The sequence below is a fragment of the Microtus pennsylvanicus genome, chromosome 4, assembly GCF_037038515.1.
Source record: "Microtus pennsylvanicus isolate mMicPen1 chromosome 4, mMicPen1.hap1, whole genome shotgun sequence".
Taxonomy (NCBI): Eukaryota; Metazoa; Chordata; class Mammalia; order Rodentia; family Cricetidae; genus Microtus; species Microtus pennsylvanicus.
This window is the reverse complement of record NC_134582.1, coordinates 114580013-114600012: the sequence shown is the minus strand read 5'-3', so window position 1 is coordinate 114600012 and position 20000 is coordinate 114580013. Positions and strand designations below refer to the sequence as shown.

General features: G+C 41.4%; 1 protein-coding gene across 1 annotated transcript in view; it reads right to left on the bottom strand.

The window, feature by feature from the left end:
- Ryr2 (ryanodine receptor 2) overlaps positions 1 to 20000 on the bottom strand; it is a 566260-nt gene that overhangs the window by 270055 nt on the left and 276205 nt on the right. The window contains exons 13-14 of the mRNA XM_075970222.1: positions 6667 to 6831; positions 2269 to 2390 (exon numbers count right to left, since the gene is read on the bottom strand). Of these exons, the coding sequence (XP_075826337.1) occupies positions 2269 to 2390; positions 6667 to 6831 (287 nt within the window). The remainder of the gene's footprint in view (positions 1 to 2268; positions 2391 to 6666; positions 6832 to 20000) is intronic.

Here is a 20000-nt window from a genome sequence, read left to right as displayed (position 1 = left end):
CAGCAGGCAGCTCACAACCATCTGCAACTCCAGGGCCAGGGTTCCGATGCTCTCTCCCAGATTCTGTGAGCACACAACCATCTGCAACTCCAGGGCCAGGGTTCCGATGCTCTCTCCCAGATTCTGTGAGCACACAACCATCTGCAACTCCAGGGCCAGGGTTCTGATGCTCTCTCACAGATTCTGTGAGCACGTGCACTCACATCCACAAAACTCCACACAGACACCTAAGTTTTAAGATTAAAACTATATCTTTTAAAGTCTCTCTCATGAACTAAGAGGTGAGATTATTTGCACAGGATGGAGCCTTTGGGGAGTCTACAGAGGAGGCTCTCAAAGAGGCCTGGGTCCTCTATGAGGAGCTCCTGGTGATTAATGGTTGCTCATGAAAAGGGAGCCATTGTATTCAGTGGTGTAGCACTGGTAAGTTTTGCATGCTCCCATAAATAAACCTGCACTCTTTCTCAATGGGTCACAAAAAGGATAATTAAAACTAAACAAAAAGACACACATATATGAAATTGCTGGAAAATTAAAATTTTAAAATTAATGACAATTAGCTCAGCTTTCCATTTTAGAACATTCAAATTTTTATTTTAAATATATGGTCATTCATATAGAGTGATAGTGATGTTGGAATAGATGAATTTAGCTTTTCAATCACTAGAAAAAGTAAAACAACAACTATTCTTGGGTATTTGCCTGAGATTCCCTGGCAACTATGCCATTTTACAGGTCATGAAGAGAGTCCTGAGTGGCCAAAGTCCTGAGTCAAAGTGTATTGTTGACATGGACACAGCCATGTCCAAGACTCCAATGCCTCAGCCCCATGGGAGTGGCTCGGAGGGACGGCAAAGCTCTCCTCAGGGCAAGTCTGAATGTGAGCGTTTATGGACGACTGACCATGGTGTGCAGACACTAACAATTGCAGCCTCCTTGTCTTAGATGTTTACAGCCTGAGATTGACGGCCTGGAGAGGCCTCCTATAAAGACTAGCCAACCCTCCCTCTGCGCTGTGCCTAAGCTGAGGTTCCACGTTTTGGTAGCAGATCCCACCTGATCTCAGCTTTCCTGTATGTGTGTCTGTCTTTTATTCTGGCTGGGGTTTCAGAACCCAAGCTTCTTGGGTTGTGGTGCAGATGGAATCAAAACCAGTCGCTAGTTTCATCGCCTCTGCATGGTTGTCAGATTGATGCAAGCAATTGGTATTGTGTCGACTGGTACAGCAATGCAAGTGACACCAAACAGAAATCCAAAAAATAAATGCAGTGTGAAGCTGGTTCCCACCTCGTTTCTAAGATTTATTCCATCTGATGAAATTCAAGGTTTAAATGAGGCAGATAAGTGAAATAGTAGATATACACGGGGGTGAAAGCTGCATGCCATTTTAGATCTAAACACACACATACTGGGAAACACAGACAGCGGGAGCAACCAATGAAGCAGAAAGTGATGAGATGAACTTTGATATAATCTTTGATAGGAAAGGTCTTTTTAATGTTGGAAAGCAAAAAAAATGATGATTAAGGCAGTAACTATGAAAATAATTTAGAATTATTTTTCTGAGCTAATAAATTGTGAAAGATACAATTAGTCAAGAAATTAATGTCTCTAATGTAAATTTTAGGTTGTTAATACACTGGCAAGAATATTAATGAATAAAAGTGTAATTCAAAAAATAAATGTAAAATATATCCATTGTCATAATCAGCAATTTTTAAAGTGTATATGACTGCAAATTTTAAATAATACACATTTTAAAGTTTTCATTATGCTTAGTTACACATATAAGTATGTATATAGATTTGTGTATTTATAAAAAAAATTCTTCTGTCGGGTCTGCAAACTTAAACAGAGAAAGGCCTTCCATCCAGGCTATGTCGTATATTAACATGCTGTTGCCAGAAAGCAGTGTGGCCACAAGGTTAATTTGTTTCATGGATTTAGAAATCTTTTCAACTATTAAGGAGAAAAATTTATTCATTTTAAGAATCATGGTCTTTTTCGTGTTTCTCAAAATTCCTCAAGTATCCAGCTGTCATATAGAACAGAATTTAATAAGTTTGGTGATAAATTAAAAAATTATCATGACCGAGAGCTATCTGTTACAAATTCATGTTCTCTAACATAAGCTGCAATTTAAATTGTATTCTGTGAAACCTAGCAAAGCATATATTTATGAGGCTAGTGTATTTTAGGATGACCTGATTGTAAATTCAGGAAGAAAGTCAAACAGAAAGTATCAAACAACATCACTACACAAATTACCTTATGAATCTGTTGAAGAGGAACACCGTGCTCCGGATAACGCGGGCCGTGCGGGACTCTTCATGCTGCGATCTGGATAAGTTCAAGCCGTCATCCATGTGGCCTTCATGGTGCATAATGGCCTGCAGGGGCAAGAAAGCAGCGTCATCTTCCCAGCAAGGTAGACTGAGGGAGCCATGCTCTTGCCTTGTGGGAGGCATGACTCTGTAACCCCAGCCGCGCAGAAGGCAGAGCCATGCCGATTACAGAAAGCCCAGCCAGGCAACTTAGTGAGAGTCTGTTTCAAACTAAAATAACGGGAGCTGGGCATAAAGCGCAGACACAGAGTGATGCCTAGCATTGGAAGACCCTGGGCTCAATCCCAAATATTCCTCCTTGACAAAAATTAATTAAAAAATAAATCTTAAAAAGCTGAGATGGGGGAAAGGACCTGGAAAGAATTAAGAGCCAGAGAAGTGAAGGGTGGAGTTGAGCGCAATAAAATGCATTCATGTATGAAAGAAAATTAAATCACTTTTAAAAGACGAGCAATAATAACAAATGGAATCAAACCAGGCAAGGGGTGCTATTGGGCTCAGAGTAAATAACAGGCAAAGTCCCTGTACAAGGCAGCCATGCAGTGCACTGACTATGCTATTGTTTTAAAGACAGTTCAATAATACATTGAGCTGAATGAAACAACAGCAAAACATTGCCTCATATCTGCATGTAATGATTTATCCATAGACTAACAAACTACAAACCAACAGAGAAGGCAGCACTGCGGATTCCATTCCATTCTCTGTGTGATATCATCAGCTGTATTGTGGACTGATCACTAAGCACTAACCCCTGACTCTGAGGTATCAAAACTGTGAAAACACACACACACAGAGACACTAGTTCTTTGCTAGTTTTTATATATCTCGAACATTCCATGAAAGCACAACACTGAGAGAGATCAGTGCACATAACTACAGTTCAATGAATTTTCCAGAGATCATATACACACACAGAGACACACACACACATGTGTGTGTGGCCAACACCTACATCACAGAAGCAGATACCAGAATCTCCCCAGGGATTCCTGTCTATCACAGCACTCACCACCTTTCACGCTTTCAATGGCTCCAGGCAACTGGCTGCACAATGTATGTGAAGAACTATAGCATATGTCCCTTCAAGTATGGCTTCCTTCATTCAACACTTACAACAAGGGAATTCAGCACTCTGAATCAATTGTATGAACCAAAATATGTAACTGGAACTAAAAGTTTTGAGTATCTTGAATAAAGAGAACCTCTGAAGCAAAAATAAATGAGACACAGATCTATACTCAAAGGCAAAATGCTTCACTTGCTTGCCTTTATTAACAGAAAAAATAATAGAGTGATGTAATAAGCCTCAAAAAGTCTCACAAAGAGGATAACTAACAAAGTAGAAAGATGGATTTGATGAAGATTTTAAAAACAGGATAAAAAAGATAGGAAGGATGAGTAAAGCCAAAATTTGATTCTCTGAGAAGATAGATAAATAAACCTCTCACAGATTTGACTGAAAATAAAATAGAAAGAAAGATCATAGAATGCAGGAAATTGATTATGATAATACAGTACTATGTGAATCCCAATGGCGAATACAAGCAGCAAATGGCCTGGCTGATTCAGAGGGACAATCAACAGGGATGGCCATGGGGAACATCCCTACAGTCCCAGTTAGTCTAGAGACTGAGACAGGAAGATCACTTGAACGTAGGAGTTAAAAGACAGCCTAGGAAACAAAATGAGACTCTATCTCAAAAAACAACAGTAAGCCCCAATATTCTAAAGGTGTTCCATCAACTAAGTATAAAATCAATTACACAGAGTTTGTTTTCAGCAACACTGGATAGTTGGAGGCTCACAAGTTAGAAGACCTTGGGACTGGGTGCTTGCATACATGAATGCTAGTACAGCTTCAAAGAGATGATATCCAAGTCCCAGGGATGGAGAACTCTGTCTTGTCATCTGTCTTTCTAAGTCTGTGGTCTGGGGAAAGTCATTCCATTTGCCCTTGGTTGAAGAGAGACCAAGGAAGAGTGGAGCTTCAGGACATGTGGAAATTAGCAAACATGCAAATCACATGAAATGAAAACTTGACAACTCATAAAGAGAATTTAATTTTCCTCATGAATATATGTAATAGTTCTGAATAAAATGAGTTAATTAAATCTAGTAGGATTTTACCAGAATAATGGGCTATGGTCAAGTAGGGTTTAATTCTATGAATGTAAGGATTCTATAGTAATTAGACGTCTGGTACCTTAATTATATGAGCAAATTAAAGGAAGCTAAAACATGATTTTCATTGGCTTTAACTTATAAAACTCAGAAATTGCTTCTATTTTTTCTCAAATACCACCAAAAAGTAATAAAATGAGACCACTTGAAAATAAAAATAATTTCAATTGTCTTAAGGATGCAAAATCCTGTAAGATCTACAAATCAGGAGTGAAATTCACAGTGAGGAACTATGTAAAACAGATCAAATGAAAACAGTCTGAAATTTTACAAAAGCTAGATGAAAATTTTTCAAGAGGAGGATATACTAAGCCAGGTCACCGTTTAATCCCAGCACTCAGAAGACAGAGGCAGGAGGATCTCTGTGAATTCGAGGTACCTGTTCTACAAGAGTTAGTTCCAGGACAAACTAAAAAAGCTACAGAGAAACCCTATCATTAAAGAAAATAAAAAGGAGGATAAACTAATAAAAATAAGTAATAGAAATAGCGATAGATGATAGATAGATAGATAGATAGATAGATAGATAGATAGATAGATAGATAGATAGATAGATAGATAGATGAGAGATGGATGGAAGCAAACTGAAAGAAATCTCAAAACAACTGACAAAAGAAAACAGAAGTTTACTTAAGGAGGAACATGGCCAGGCAAGAGAAACAAACATGTTTGGGAGTAAAAGCTGTGAACACAGAACCACACAGTAGGTGCGCCCAAGACAGAGTAATGCAGACAGCTAGCACGGAGTCAGCTAGCGAGTCCTGACCACTCAGCCTGTCTCTTGATTTCATGCTGAGGCTCTCCCAAGCAGCATCAGCAGTTCAGACTCTGTGATACTTAACTGTGATTATCAGTTTGTGTGGATTAAAAAGCATCTAGGGAATTAATGAGGCATGCCTTTGAGTGTATTTATAAGGGCACTTCCAGAGAGGACTAAGTTGCAGGGTATTTCACATTCAGACCATAATACTGAGTAAATCAAGCAACACAGGGAGTATGCATAAAATTAGTAAGCTCTATATAAATGTTTTCAGAGCACTGAGAGTGTACAGTGGACCAGCTGGAAAGGGAAGAACATCCAAAGTGATCATTTAAGTTTAGACTAAAGAATGGCTAAATCTTGGGCTGACAAAACAGGAGTCATACCCTAAAGAGACAAAGCAGCCTATCAAAAACTCAGGTGTGAAAAGCTGTGATCTTTCTGGGGAAGGGCAAGTAGTTCACTTAAGTGACACTGGGTCACTGAAAAGTGCTGGCTAGAAACTGGGAAAAAGAGCCAGGAGTGGTGGTGTATGCCTCTACTCTTAGCACTTGGGAGGCAGAGGCAAGCAGATCTCCGTGAGTTCGAGGCCCTCCCAGACTAGATAGTTCCAAAGCTGCCAGCGCTGCATAGTGAGACTCTCTCTCTCTCAAAAAAAAGAAAAACAAAGAAAGAAAGAAAGAAAGAAAGAAAGAAAGAAAGAAAGAAAGAAAGGGAAAAGAGGAAGGGAGGGAGAAAGGGAGGGAGGGAGGGAGAAAAGGAGGGAGGGAGGAAGAAAGGGAGGGAGGGAGAAAGGGAGAAAGGGAGAAAGGGAGGGAGGAGGGAGGAGTAAATAGAAAAGACAAACGAAACTGATGAAAGGATTAGAATGGAGGCAGGCCTAGAATGGTACCATCACTAAGAAGAATGGTGATTATCTGTGAGCAAGAGGAGGTAGCAGTAAGAATGAAGGACAAAGAAAACTGGGTAGATTAAGATAGAATCTAGAAGACAATGAATTTATTCCCCTAATATTTGAATACATGAATCCCCAAATTGTAATCCTACACACCATTAAGAAAACCCCCACAAGGGTTTACTGGGAATAAAAGGGGAGGTCTATCATGGTGGCATTGTTGAACAGAGCCAAGGGGCTGAAAATCTCATAATTCATTAGGAGTAATTGTTACCGCATCCTCAGATGACTAGGATCTGAAAGACTGGGCACTGCATTTGTATGCATAGGCAAGCAACTTGATCATCAAAATGTTTTGGATGAAATACTAAATAAGTAAATGGTACAATTTGACATTTCGAGTGTAAGATAACGAACCCAGTGTTTCTTCATTCATGAACATGAACACGGCTGCCATAAGCTATGTTCACACATGATCTTACCTTACGCTGTATGGATCCCATTCGTGCTGATTTCACATCTACAGACTGGTATGTGAGCCACAGGCCTGTATCCACATGTTGTATATAGCAAATGGAGTCTCCGTATTTGATTTCTGAGGTTCCCATGCCATCAACTTCTTTTCTCACCCCTACATCCAATTTTTCCTATGTATAAAAAGAGAATAGCATATTTTCTTAAAAAAAACATTAGTCTATATCAATAGAATCTTGTAAAAACATGCCTTGAAGTTTCCGTTTTCTCAAGTCCCCTGAAATAATGACAATAGCTACATATTATTCTTTTAAGATTTATTTTATTTTTAATAATTTGTATGTATGTGCATGTGGGGGTGTGCAAGTGTCTCTGGAGAGCAGAAGTGGGAATCAGAGACCCAGGATCTGGAGCTAGAGGTGGTTATGAGGCCCCTGACTGTGTGCTGGAAACCAAACTCAGGTCCTCTGGAACAGCAGCCTGTGCTCGTAACTGCTGAGCCATCGTTCTAGCCCAGGGCTCAGTTTTATAATCTATAAATAAAAGTATCTTTCTATAGAATCAGAAAAAAATGAGACAACACTTGAAAAGCTTTAAACATATCTGGAATTTAAAAAAAAACAAATCCCTTCAGTCTGCCCGAATGACGCAACTGTGAGGATGCTGATGTTAATGAGGCCATTAGTAATAACTGAATTTTATTTCTCTTGAACCAATCAGGGCTGTAGTTTGGGCACCTGCAATTTTCAAAGTGGACTGTAGAATTTTGTATTACTAAGGAGAGCTGAGATTCAGGAACGAACTAGGTCAAATTCTTCAATCTTCTTCTTTTGAAGGTATGCGTGTGTGTGTGTGTGTGTTTGCACGCACGCACATGTGTGCGTGTATGTGCACACATGTACATGTGCATATAACCAAGGTGCTCTGAAGGTCAGAACAGAAAAAGGTAAAAGATCCCTTGGAGTTACAGGCATCTGTGGGCCACCTGATGTGGGTGCTGGGATCTGAATTCCCACCATCTGCAAAATCAATAAACACTAGTTTTTTTGCTGTTCATTTTATCTGCATATATGTCTGTGTACTATGTGCCATCCCCGGCATCCATGGAGCCCAGATGTAGGCACTGGCTCCATGTCACTGGAGTTACAGACAGTTGTAAGCCACCATGAGGATACTGGGAATCAAACCCGCATTCTCTAAAAAAGCAGCCAGTGCCCTAAACACAGAGGCTATCTCTCTAGCATTATGAATATTTCTTAAAATAACAGTCTCAAAGCTAAGTGAATTCTTTCCTGTTTCTCATCCATGCCTCCCCTGAACAACTATCCTCAAGATATGTTTCTTTTAGGTCTTTGGTTATTTGACTTTTGAAAGTGTGTGTTTGTGTGTGTTCACATGTGTGGGCATGTGTTCACATGTGTATAGGTGTGCTTGCTTGTGGAAGGCAGAGGATAACCTTGAGTATCATTTCCCAGACATTGACCCCCATTTATTATTTGAGACGGGGTATCACACTGGTGACATTTACCAAGAAGGCTGGGCTGGCTGGGCAGCAAGCCCCAGCGATTTGCCCACCTCTGCCTTTCTAATGCTGGGATTACAAACGTGTCACCACACCCAGATTTTCTTTTTTTCCATGGGTTCTGGGAATTATCATTTTTCATATTGCAAGGTTAGCACTGAACTGACTAAGCCGTTCAGTACATAAATGTGTATGGAAGAATAGTTTAAAATTATGTAAGTTTTGAGTTTTGTTTTATCTAAAGGAGTCATTCAAAATAAAACAAAAAGTGAAGACTGACCAAGTACGGTGGCACACACCTATCATCTCAGTACTTGAGATCCAGGTGCAGAAGGATTGCTTCAAGTCTAAAGCCAGCCTGCTCTACACAGCAGGGTCTGGGCTAGCCAAGGCTACATAGGGAGTCCCTGTTTCAAAAATCAACACAACACGAAACAAAATGTCGCAGCGTCTTCATGCCATCTGATTTATCTTTCTTTTTTGGTAGTGATAATTAATGGCCCTTTAATGACCCTAAAGCGAGTGAGTGAGTGGATAAACTTTGAATTCAAATGAGCTTCAATTATCAATACAGAAAGGTCAAAGCCGCCTCAAAAGCATACAATTATCAACTAAGTCGAATGAACTATTATGCAAATAGCTTGGAACAGTCGTCTGAGAATCAGCAATAAAACAGATATACTCTTGTAATTTCATTCTATCAGATGAGATAGAGTGCTAATCTACTTATGCCAACCCTGTCAATGGGAAAATTAAATTCTGGAAAATATAACAATGTAATTATCTCTTCAAAAGAAAACAATGAGGCCCTAAACATTTTTTCTTTTATCCGGGAAATGAGTTTATAGCCTAATTATTTGTGTTTTGAGAAGTCCTGCACCCATTAGCTGCGTGGTGAGGCTTTGTTAGCTTTCTATTGCAATGGGCCACAGTCACTGTGAAGGTTTAAATGAGGAGACTTCCCCAGGACTGTGTTCTGGTAGTTATATTGACCCTTGAGTCAGGTAAGAACTTTCTGAAGTAACGGGAGACAAAGGAAACAGCAGGGTCATGGTTGTTAATTCCTTCCTTTATTTCCTATGCCTCGGGCTTATGAGAAATTCAGATGGAAATAATCAGGCATTCTCAGGCAGGATTTGGGCTGGATATCTCTAGGCTTTTGGCATCGGTCAAAGGATTGAAACAGAGCTCACAGGGATTTGAAAAAGTATCAAGGTATGTTTAGTCACAGTGACGACAGATCTGTGTGGAAGGAATAAGCACATGAGTCTGTACTGTCTGTGGAGGCCAGAGAGGGTGTGGCTCTCCCAGATATGCAGTTATAGGCAGTTGGTAGCCTCCCTGTGTGGATGGGTTCTGGGAACTGACCTCCTGGCCTCTACAAGAGCAATGCAGGTTCTTAACTGCTGAGCGATCTCTCTGAACCAAGGAGCTTTTGTTTTCACGGAACTAAAGGAAGGAAGGGTTTTTTTTTTACTAGGGGCACAGTTGAGAGTTCTCTATACTGATCACTGACAGATCAAGTCTATGTGAATCCCCCTTTCACAACGCATCTAACTTTAATCACAAGCATGCCCAACTATGCACAGACCTAAGATGGAAAATAGAAGATTGTCTGCAAAAGTTTACTTGGGAACACAGTTTGCCTTATTGCAAAACTTGTCTAGGCTGGACTGACCTTTCTATCCTCCTAGGTTTGAACAGAGTCTAAGTTTAATGGTTGTTAAGATGAGAATAAATTTATCCCACCACCCTGAGAGAGGTATGCCTACAGCTCACTAGAGGTAGAGGTCCCAGGTTGCTAATGAGTTACTGGCTGCATTGTCACAAAGGGGTGTACATACATAGTATTTCCAGGTAAAGATCCAGGCTTCCCAGTGCATTATTGGAAGGAGGGTGTGTGTATACCAAACCCAGCAGAGTCTTAGTTTGCGAAGCCATCCTCTATAATTACCTGTCTCAGGTATGTTAACCAACAATAAGCATAGACTATCAGGAACCAAGAAGAGGACAAAGAGTAAAAGCTTCCAACAGAACATAAGCCTACATTATTACAAGTGAAGTAAGCAGATTAGAAAAGTGATAGCCATGCAGAAACTCCATACTGAATTCCCTTCCACAAATCAAGGGCTTTTGTTTTTCTCCTTGAATGTAAAATGTCATTTTTCTATTGAGTTACTGTGCTTTTGAAAATTGAGATTAGTAGCACAAGTCTTCCCATTGGTAACTATTAGAATATTTGGAAAAGTCAGAAAAGCAGGGAAGGGCTGGACAGTAGAACTCTAGAAAGACAAGAAACGCTAAGCCTGGCTCGTGGATACGAGTCTCCTCCTCAGGGCACACCTAGCCCTATAAAGACCACTCGGGCAAAAGGAAACAAAGCTCTCTGGCTTACAGTATCAAAAGAAACCCACTCAGATGCAGAGGGATCCACACCACTTATAGAAACCCATCCGAACTCTTGTCAGCCAATAACTGCGCACATGGGGAGGACGTCAGGAATAATGGCAGCAGGTGGGACTGAGAGAACTGAGCAGAAACATAAGAACCGTTCACTGCCAAAGGCAGAAGCAGGTTTCAGTCTCACAAGGTTACCTGCCTGCAAAACTGAAATAAGTGTTCAGCAGAAAAAGAAAAGCAAAATTCAGTCTCCACGCTGTAACATTTCTGGTACCCATTATAGTGCCAAAGTAAATGTCAAAGGGAGGAAACCATGTGTATGTGAGGAAACCATGTGAATGTGGATCCTAATCATACAGTCAGAAGACAAAGACTTTATGGCAGCTTTTTTATGTTTCCATTTTCATGTCTGAGAAGTGAGTATTTGTATGTTTTTACGTGCGTGAGCACATGTGTAGGTATGCTTACCTGTGTGTTCTTGTGCATGCGGTAGCCAATGTTTGATGCTGACAATTGCTCTCACTGTTCTTTCATCTGACTCACTGAGGCAGAGTCTCTCAAGAAAAGCTACAGCACACTGATAAGACTACTCTCCACAGCCCCCTTGCTCTGGGGATCCCTGTCTTTGTCTTCCAAGCCTGGAACCCATAAGGCATTTACACAGGTTCTGGGAACCCAAATTCTGACTCTCATACCTGTGCAGCAAACATTTTAACTACAGAGCCATCTCTCTATCCACTAAAGAATCTATTACACATATAAAATATATTTAAATGCCCAGAAAAATCCTTTACACACACAAGGAATACACAGATAGGTGAGCTCTGCCAGAAAATGCAATGTATATTTAAATACAGAGAAAGAGAGAGAGACAGAGCAAGGACTGATAGCAATAATCAGAATATTGGATTAGCTGGATATCACTGGAACTGGAAGGCAAAAAGTTAATGAAATTGAAATAATATTAACAGGAATATCTAACCTGAGAATCACATAGATACCAAAAGTGCTCTAGCTGCCAGGCTTAGTGGCTCATAACGGTAATTTTAGCAGCTGGATGCTGGGACAAGGGAAATGCATGAGTTTGAGGCCAGCTTGGTATGCACAGTAAGCTGGAGGCAAGTCTTGGGGTTCAGAGCAAGACCCCATCTTATTTAAAGCAAACCAAAACAGAAATAAAATATACTTAAGATACATACTCTGCTGTTAAATAGAAACTTCCTTTAAAATGCAACACATTTAGTTTAATTCATATACCAATCATACCCATCAGGAATACAGCCAGTCAAGAAACACTGAGATCATTGCTGGAATATCATCTTGGCATTCATTCATTCATAAGTGAAATTTGTGTCCACTTTGAGATCTTGGGGGACTATAAACTCTCAAGAAATATTTTTAGCCCATTATTGTGCAGACATTGCTTTCTTCTCTTTTTATTTATATATCGTCGTGACTACTGTCTTCCATTATCAATCAGTGTGCTAATTATTGAAAATACCAGTAACTATTCTGTATCCTCAGAATCTTATCATTGTCTGCAAATGTGAAACTCTTTTAAAGAATACTTTTATTTATAATTATGTACATATGTGTGTACATGTGGGTGTGTGCACCTAAATGCAGGTACAATGAAAGTCAGAAGAGGGCATCAGATCCCCTGGAACTGTAGTAACAGATGGTTGTGAGCTGATCAACATGAGATCTGGGAATAGAGCTCCTGGCCTCTGCAAGGGCATCATGTTCTCTTAAATGCAGACATATCTGTCCAGCTATACAAAAGGCCAGTTGTCAACAGTAATTTGATAAGTGAATGAATTAAACAAGAACTATATTTTCTTTCCCATGTCCCACAGAAAATGTGCCAGCAAACTACTACTGAAATAATTCCATTTAGAAGATGGCTTTCAAGTATAAAATAATGCCCCCAAACGGGCATGTTAATCTGGCTTCTCATAAAGTGGAAACTATTTCTAAGCCAACTATGGCCTTAGTAAGTGATACACAGGCACTGTGGTTGCCAAGATAGACTCATGAGCACACCAAAACCAGTGCTGTAGAATTGCTGTCTGGACTCTTCTAGCATTGGCTGACGTCAATCATTCTTACCTTGTCAACTACCGGATAACTAACCAATGGGGTGGGGGAATTGACAGGCTCCTAATCTTGAATAATGACAATCTTGCTCATTTTAAATTATACGTTATTAATAATATCTAGCTACATACCCATCTCCTTAAGACAAACAGTGGTGAAAGTTAAGAAAAACTAAAAGGTCAAAGAGAATGTGAGGCTTTGGAAGCAGGTAGCAGGTCGGCGTGTCTGCTGCCAAGCCAGAAGACCTGAGTTTCAAACCTGGGATTCACATGGTGGAGAGAGAGAAGCAACTCCTCCAAGTTGTCCTCTGACTGCCACAGGAGCCCTGTGACACATGTGCATGTCTCCCTCCACACACAAATAAATAAATAGCAGCAAACGAACACTTTTTTTAAAGCTAAAGATGATTTAATGTGTTTCCTTATGATATTATAATACGATGGGAACGGTCACTGGGAAATGGATCTCAAAATCATCCCATTAGCCCAACTGCACTGTGGGTATCTCATTTCCTTAGCCTGTCCTCGGGTACCAGCAGACAAACCTACACATTAAGTCCTTGAGCATGCAGGTATCCTGCTTCCGCTTCTCTGGCTGGACCCCGACTGAGATACGTCTCATGGCCATTGAAGGTCTCGGGCCGTTCACTCTCATGCTGAATGCTATTGAACAGGACTGGCATAGTTGTAACCAAACGTCTCCTAGGAAAACCATCATCTCCACTGTTTTTCATTCTTTCGTCAGCTCCTCTTTAGAGAAGGATGCTATATGCAGCTCCTTTGAATTTAATCTAAGTACAAGCAAAGTTTATCTCCATGTTAGCTTTGAGATCGGATTGGTGTTTCCTATTATTAATTAGGGGTTTTCTATTATTAATTTTTTAGTTACCATGCAAAAGTACTAGGTTTCATTAAGACACTCTCTCCCTCCCTTCCTCCCTCCTTCCCTCCCTTCCTTTCTCCTTTCCTCCCTCCCTCCCTCCTTCCCTCACGCACACACACACACACACACACTTTGTTCTCACCCTTTTCCATATTTAGTGTTATACTCTATCCCTTTCTTGATAATTTTGTATAGCTGTTTTTATGAGAAAATCATGCAAAAATTCTACTTTTTAGATATTGAATCCCTTTGAAATGCAGACAATGCCAGGTGAATGATCTCTCATCTCTATTAGTTTTATCACTGAGGCTTAGGGCTGGATCTTCCACAGAACTTAACAAGGCCTCCGTTTCTACAACTGGCTGATGAAGATTAAAAATAATCTCTAAATTATCTCTAGCCACAGATTTGTAATATCTTAATTGACACGGCACACCAAATGCAGTAGGCAAGTTAAATGGCACACTATAAACTGTTACACTTAACTCTTATTTTCTTTGTGTGTGGGCAGATGCTTTATAGGCTGGATGGAGATGTAGCTCGGTAGAGAGGCTGCTTTTTCAGCATGCATAAAGCCCTTGGCTGGCTCCCTTGCAGCAAACACATATACCAGGAAGGGTGATGCATGCCTATATTGCCAGCACTTGGGAACCAGGGTGGGAGGATCAGAAGTTCAAGGTCATCCTCAAACACTTAGCAAGTCTGAGGCAAGATGAAGAAGAGTGGCAAGGGTGGGAAGGCGAGAGGGAGGGAGCTTTAAAACTTCTATTTTCCTAACCAAAAATAAAAATCTTAAATAAAATAATACGCAAAGGATCTCAGCCTGGAAATGTTTCCATCTATTTTTGCCCTCATCTCCAGTCCTTTTAACGGCATTGCCAGTCTCATTTGGGGCTGTCATCCTATCACCTCAAAGGCAAAAGGCTTCTATTTGTGGCGCACGAGGGAGGGAAAGCTGGGAGTTCACCTACCAAGGAATATGTCAGAGGCATTTTAAACTACAAGAAAATTACACCGGTGTACAATATATATGTACCTGGCAGGGCCTACATTATGATTAAAACTGACATCTAAAGACATCGGTAAGAGCCAGTTAAAAGTTCCAGGAGTAGAAAATATGCCTTAAAGACCTCAGGTGCGATCTGCATTCTTCATTATGCTGACTGCTTTCCTTAACAGAGAGCCCATGCCACTTACGTTCTAAACCATATACCACCTGATGCAATTGCCTCTGAATACACAGGGCTGTCAGCAACTGGTGATTTTTCTGACAATTCCCGAACTTGAGATTGGCTATTGAACACTCACATCAGCATCACAGGCACCCCTGCGACAACCCCCCAAAATAAGTCTTTCCTGTCAACTAGGAGCATGGGTTTTATTTCTGTTGCTGTTATTGTTTGTTTTGTTTTGGTTATTTGTAACACCACTTTTAAAAACCCTTGTCACTTATGAATATTAAGAAAGCATGACCTTCGTGATCTGTAAGTTTTGAGAATATAACTATAGTCTGGCCTTGGGGTGATGGCCTTCAAGCTCAGCTCTTCCTGGGAGGACCGAGGCAGGAAGATTGCAAGCGCCATTCTCTCTCCATTTAGAGAAGTTCGAAGACAGCCAGGGAAACTTATTGACATCTTTTCTCAAAATTAAAAAGTAGAAGAGTCCTGAGGATGTGATGGAGCCCAATGGCAGAGCTTAGCATGGCCAAGGAAGAACATCTCAACCAGAATCACTGTAGGGACCACTGAGGTAGACTCGAAGCTTCTGGCCGTGCCGGGGATGGAACCCAGGGCCTCATGCACCCTGGGATAATGTTCCACCCCCGAGCTATGTAACTGGCAGAGCTATGTAACCAGTCCTCTTTGCATCTTTGTTTTGTGAGATAGGATCTTACAAACTCGACCAGAGCGACTTGTGCTCCTCTCCTCAGTAGCTGAAAAATGGGCCTGAGCCGCCAGGTCAGACTCGGGGTTGATTTTCATTTTAGAATTCATAAAGCTGAAGATACTAAGAGAGTCTACAGTTGAAGTCCATCATTTCCTCTCACCGAGAAAAGCTTACTCTCATTAACAGAGAAACTATCTGCCAAGTCACCGAGGCACTGCAGACCTGGAGCCTACCTGAGTCAGAGACATTAAGAAGGGATTTTTTTATTTTTATTTTTTCCCATGATATTTATTGAACTCTACATTTTTCTCTGCTCCCCTCCCTGTCTCTCCCCTCCCCCCGCTTCAATCCTCCCCCAAAGTCCCCGTGCTACCAATTTTACTCAGGAGATCATCCAGAAGGGAAGTGCTCATTTTTCCTACTGAAAAAAAAGGAAAAGTGCAACATACATTCCGTATATATCACTGATAAGCCAAGAAGAAACAGTCTCACATGGTGCATGTGCACATAGGGAAAGAGGAGCTTGAGAGATTGCTCGGATGGTGAAGAACTCGCTTTGCAAGCTTGCCTGACTTCTAGCCTCAGAGCCCACATGAAAAGAGCCAGCAAACACTCTACTTCCAGCCCTGGGAATGAAGACGGGTAGATCCCTGGGGCTCACTGACCGGCTGGTCTAGCTTAGTCGGGAAACAAGCCAGTGAGATATCCTATTTCTTCCTGTGTGTTCATGTGTGTTCACATATATGTATTTGTGTGTGAGCTCAACATGTATTTTAAAAATACAGATCTGGAACCAAATTATCACTAATAAAGAAAAGAATAAAACTATATTCCACTTTCTCTAAAATTTGTTAATATGAACACTCTAATAGCAGTGAGTTCTGGAAGAATAAATGAATTTTAATTTCATTAGGCTTCTTTCCAATTAAAATGTGGTATTTTAAACATTACAATCAACACTATTAGCATCTTTAATTTTTTCACAGTCTATGTGTGGGGAATGTATTTTATATGTGTGTTTCTGTGACATTTATTTTTTCCTGAAATTCCCATTTTTATATTGTAATTTATTTTAAATAAAGCTAAATTATCAAGATAGCATTGACTCCTGGAACTGTTGATGCGTACTTATAATATCAGTGCTGCGAAGGCTAAGGCACAAAGTCTGAGTCTGAGGACAACCTGGACTACATCCTGAATCTCAAGTCAGTCTGGTGCATAGAGAGAGACCCTGTCTCAGAGAAACTTACGTAAACATAGCACACTAATTTATGTGCATCAAAAAAAGCACATAAGTGAACTTAATTTCTCAAATATCAGAAACATCTATTTTTAGAAATATTTTCTACCAATCAAAATTACATAAAACATTTAAAAATTGTACCAATTTAGTCTTTTACTACAATAACACCTGAAGACGTGCATGCCCCTGAGTGCTTTTTGTAGACAAAATTTTCATTCTAATTGCAGCTCTATTTTCCACACAGTTACCAATAAATTCTGAAAATCTATCATCTATATTTAAAATTTAAACTATAAAGGTGAGACGGGAGAGATGGCTTGGCAGTTAAGATCACTTACTGCTCTCGCGGAGGACCCGAGTTCAGTTCCCAGCCTCCATATCAGGTGGTTTACAACTGCCTGAAACTCCAGGGACCCCAATGCCCTCTTCTGGCCTCTATGGGCAGCCACACACATGTGCATATATGCAAATACTCATAAGTGAAAGTAAATCTTCTAAAAACATACAGTGAACAGAGTTTTGTTTATTCTAGCAGGACTGCCAAAATTTCATTATAGAAAGAATGTTGTAATGCAAGACATTTATTAAATAGTAGTTAAGCCCAACAAGTATATAATTAAATCTGTTTACTATCAACATTTCTTAAAAGTTTCAATAAAGGGATGGAGTTACTTTTGAATGACAGATTGCAAATTGTCTTAATTTATCCTGTGGTGCATTACTGAATTCTCTTTTTAATTTTTTCCATTTGGTGATTTAGTGCATATGTGCATGGTTGTGTGTGTGCATGGGTGTGTGTGTTCATGGGTGTGTGTGTGTGCATGGGTGTGTGTGTGCAAGGGTGTGTGTGTGCATGCATGTGTGTGTGCATGCGTGTGTGTGCGTGCATGGGTGTGTGTGTGTGTGCATGGGTGTGTGTGTATGGGTGTGTGTGCATGGGTGTGTGTGGATGGGTGTGTGCATGGGTGAGTGTGGATGGGTGTGTGCATGGGTGAGTGTGTGTGTGCATGGGTGTGTGTGTATGGGTGTGTGTGCATGGGTGTGTATGGATGGGTGTGTGCATGGGTGAGTGTGTGTGTGCATGGGTGTGTGTGGATGGGTGTGTGTGTGTGCATGGGTTTGTGTGTGTATGCATGGGTGTGTGTGTATGGGTGGGTGTGTGCATGGGTGAGTGTGTATGGGTGTGTGTGTGCATGGGTGTGTATGGATGGGTGTGTGTGGATGAGTGTGTGTGTGCATGGGTGTGTGTGGATGGGTGTGTGTGTGCATGGGTTTGTGTGTGTATGCATGGGTGTGTGTGTATGGGTGGGTGTGTGCATGGGTGAGTGTGTATGGGTGTGTGTGTGCATGGGTGTGTATGGATGGGTGTGTGTGGATGAGTGTGTGTGTGCATGGGTGTGTGTGGATGGGTGTGTGTGTGCATGGGTTTGTGTGTGTATGCATGGGTGTGTGTGTATGGGTGGGTGTGTGCATGGGTGAGTGTGTGTGTGCATGGGTGAGTGTGTGTGTGCATGGGTGTGTGTGGATGGGTGTGTGTGTGCATGGGTTTGTGTGTGTGTGCATGGGTGTGTGTGTATGGGTGGGTGTGTGCATGGGTGAGTGTGTGTGTGCATGGGTGTGTGTGCATGGGTGTGTGTGTATGGGTGTGTGTGCATGGGTGAGTGTGTATGGGTGGGTGTGTGCATGGGTGTGTGTGCATGGGTGTGTGTGGATGGGTGTGTGTGTGCATGGGTTTGTGTGTGTGTGCATGGGTGTGTGTGTATGGGTGGGTGTGTGCATGGGTGAGTGTGTGTGTGCATGGGTGTGTGTGCATGGGTGTGTGTGTATGGGTATGTGTGCATGGGTGTGTGTGGATGGGTGTGTGCATGGGTGAGTGTGTGTGTGCATGGGTGTGTGTGGATGGGTGTGTGTGTGCATGGGTGTGTGGATGGGTGTGTGTGTGCATGGGTGTGTGGATGGGTGTGTGTGTGCATGGGTGTGTGTGTGGATGGGTGTGTGTGTGGATGGGTGTGTGTGTGCATGGGTGTGTGTTTGCATGGGTGTGTGTGCATGAGTGTATGTGGATGGGTGTGTGTGGATGGGTGTGTGTGCATGGGTGTGTGTGCATGGGTGTGTGTGCATGGGTGTGTGTGTATGGGTGGGTGTGTGCATGGGTGAGTGTGTGTGTGCATGGGTGTGCGTGCATGGGTGTGTGTGGATGGGTGTGTGTGCATGGGTGTGTGTGTGCATGGGTGTGTGTGCATGGGTGTGTGTGTGCATGGGTGTGTGTGCATGGGTTTGTGTGTGCATGGGTGTGTGTGCATGGGTTTGTGTGTGTGTGCATGGGTGTGTGTGTGCGTGGGTGGGTGTGTGCAAGGGAAGCAGAGGACAATCTATGAGCACTGTTTCTTTCCTTCCAACATGTGGGTCCAGAGGATCAAACCCAGGCCATCAGGCAGGGAGCCAACATCTTTACCTGCTGAGCCCTGCTGTTGGACCCTCTTTTTTAAATGTGCTATGGTAGCTATGTATAAACTATGTAATAGAAAGGGTAATTTTTAGAAGAAGTAACACAAGCAATTGTCTCGACCTCTTAGAAAAATCTATTACCTGACCTGCCAGTAATATTTAAAATTTATTGTCATTTTTAAAATTAAGCATCTTCCAGAACCCAGCTCCACTGTTTGTCACTTTCTCCTCGTGTGTGGCAGCCATTGAGAATTGCATATAAAGAGCCTGTGTGGGAAAACAGGTTCTCAGCACCCTTTGGCGGGGGGGCAGTACTGAGGACATGGGAGTCAAGCAAAAACTGAGCTTCAGAGAAAGAGTTCGTCCTTGTCATGTTCAGACAATGGCCTCACTGCCTTCAGTGGAAATGGTGGCATTATTTGACTATCAGCTTCAGAATAGCTAATCTGCTTGCCCAGGGATCCCCTTTCTCTGCCTGTGGAGGGCTGGGGATTACAGATGTCTGGAACAACAAGGCTCAATACAAAAATCTCCCCTCCCCCACTCTTATTTTCTGATCACTTCAAAGTCTATGAACTTGAAAGATTAGCACATTTCTTTCATAGCCTACACAAAGATGCAGTCTTTGTATTTGTTTTATTTCCTGCAGGTCTATGATGATTAAGGCTGCATTAGAGATTTAGCACTTAAATTTCACAACTTACATCTTCAGTGTTTTTCACTATTTAATCCCATGAAATATATACATTTTGTCACATTCAATACTTTCATTTGCCTGGATATTATCCCAGTGTGTATTTCAGTCAAGCTCCTTTCTTGACTTGGGATCATATTGTTCCAATATTCCATAAGCCATTCTTTTT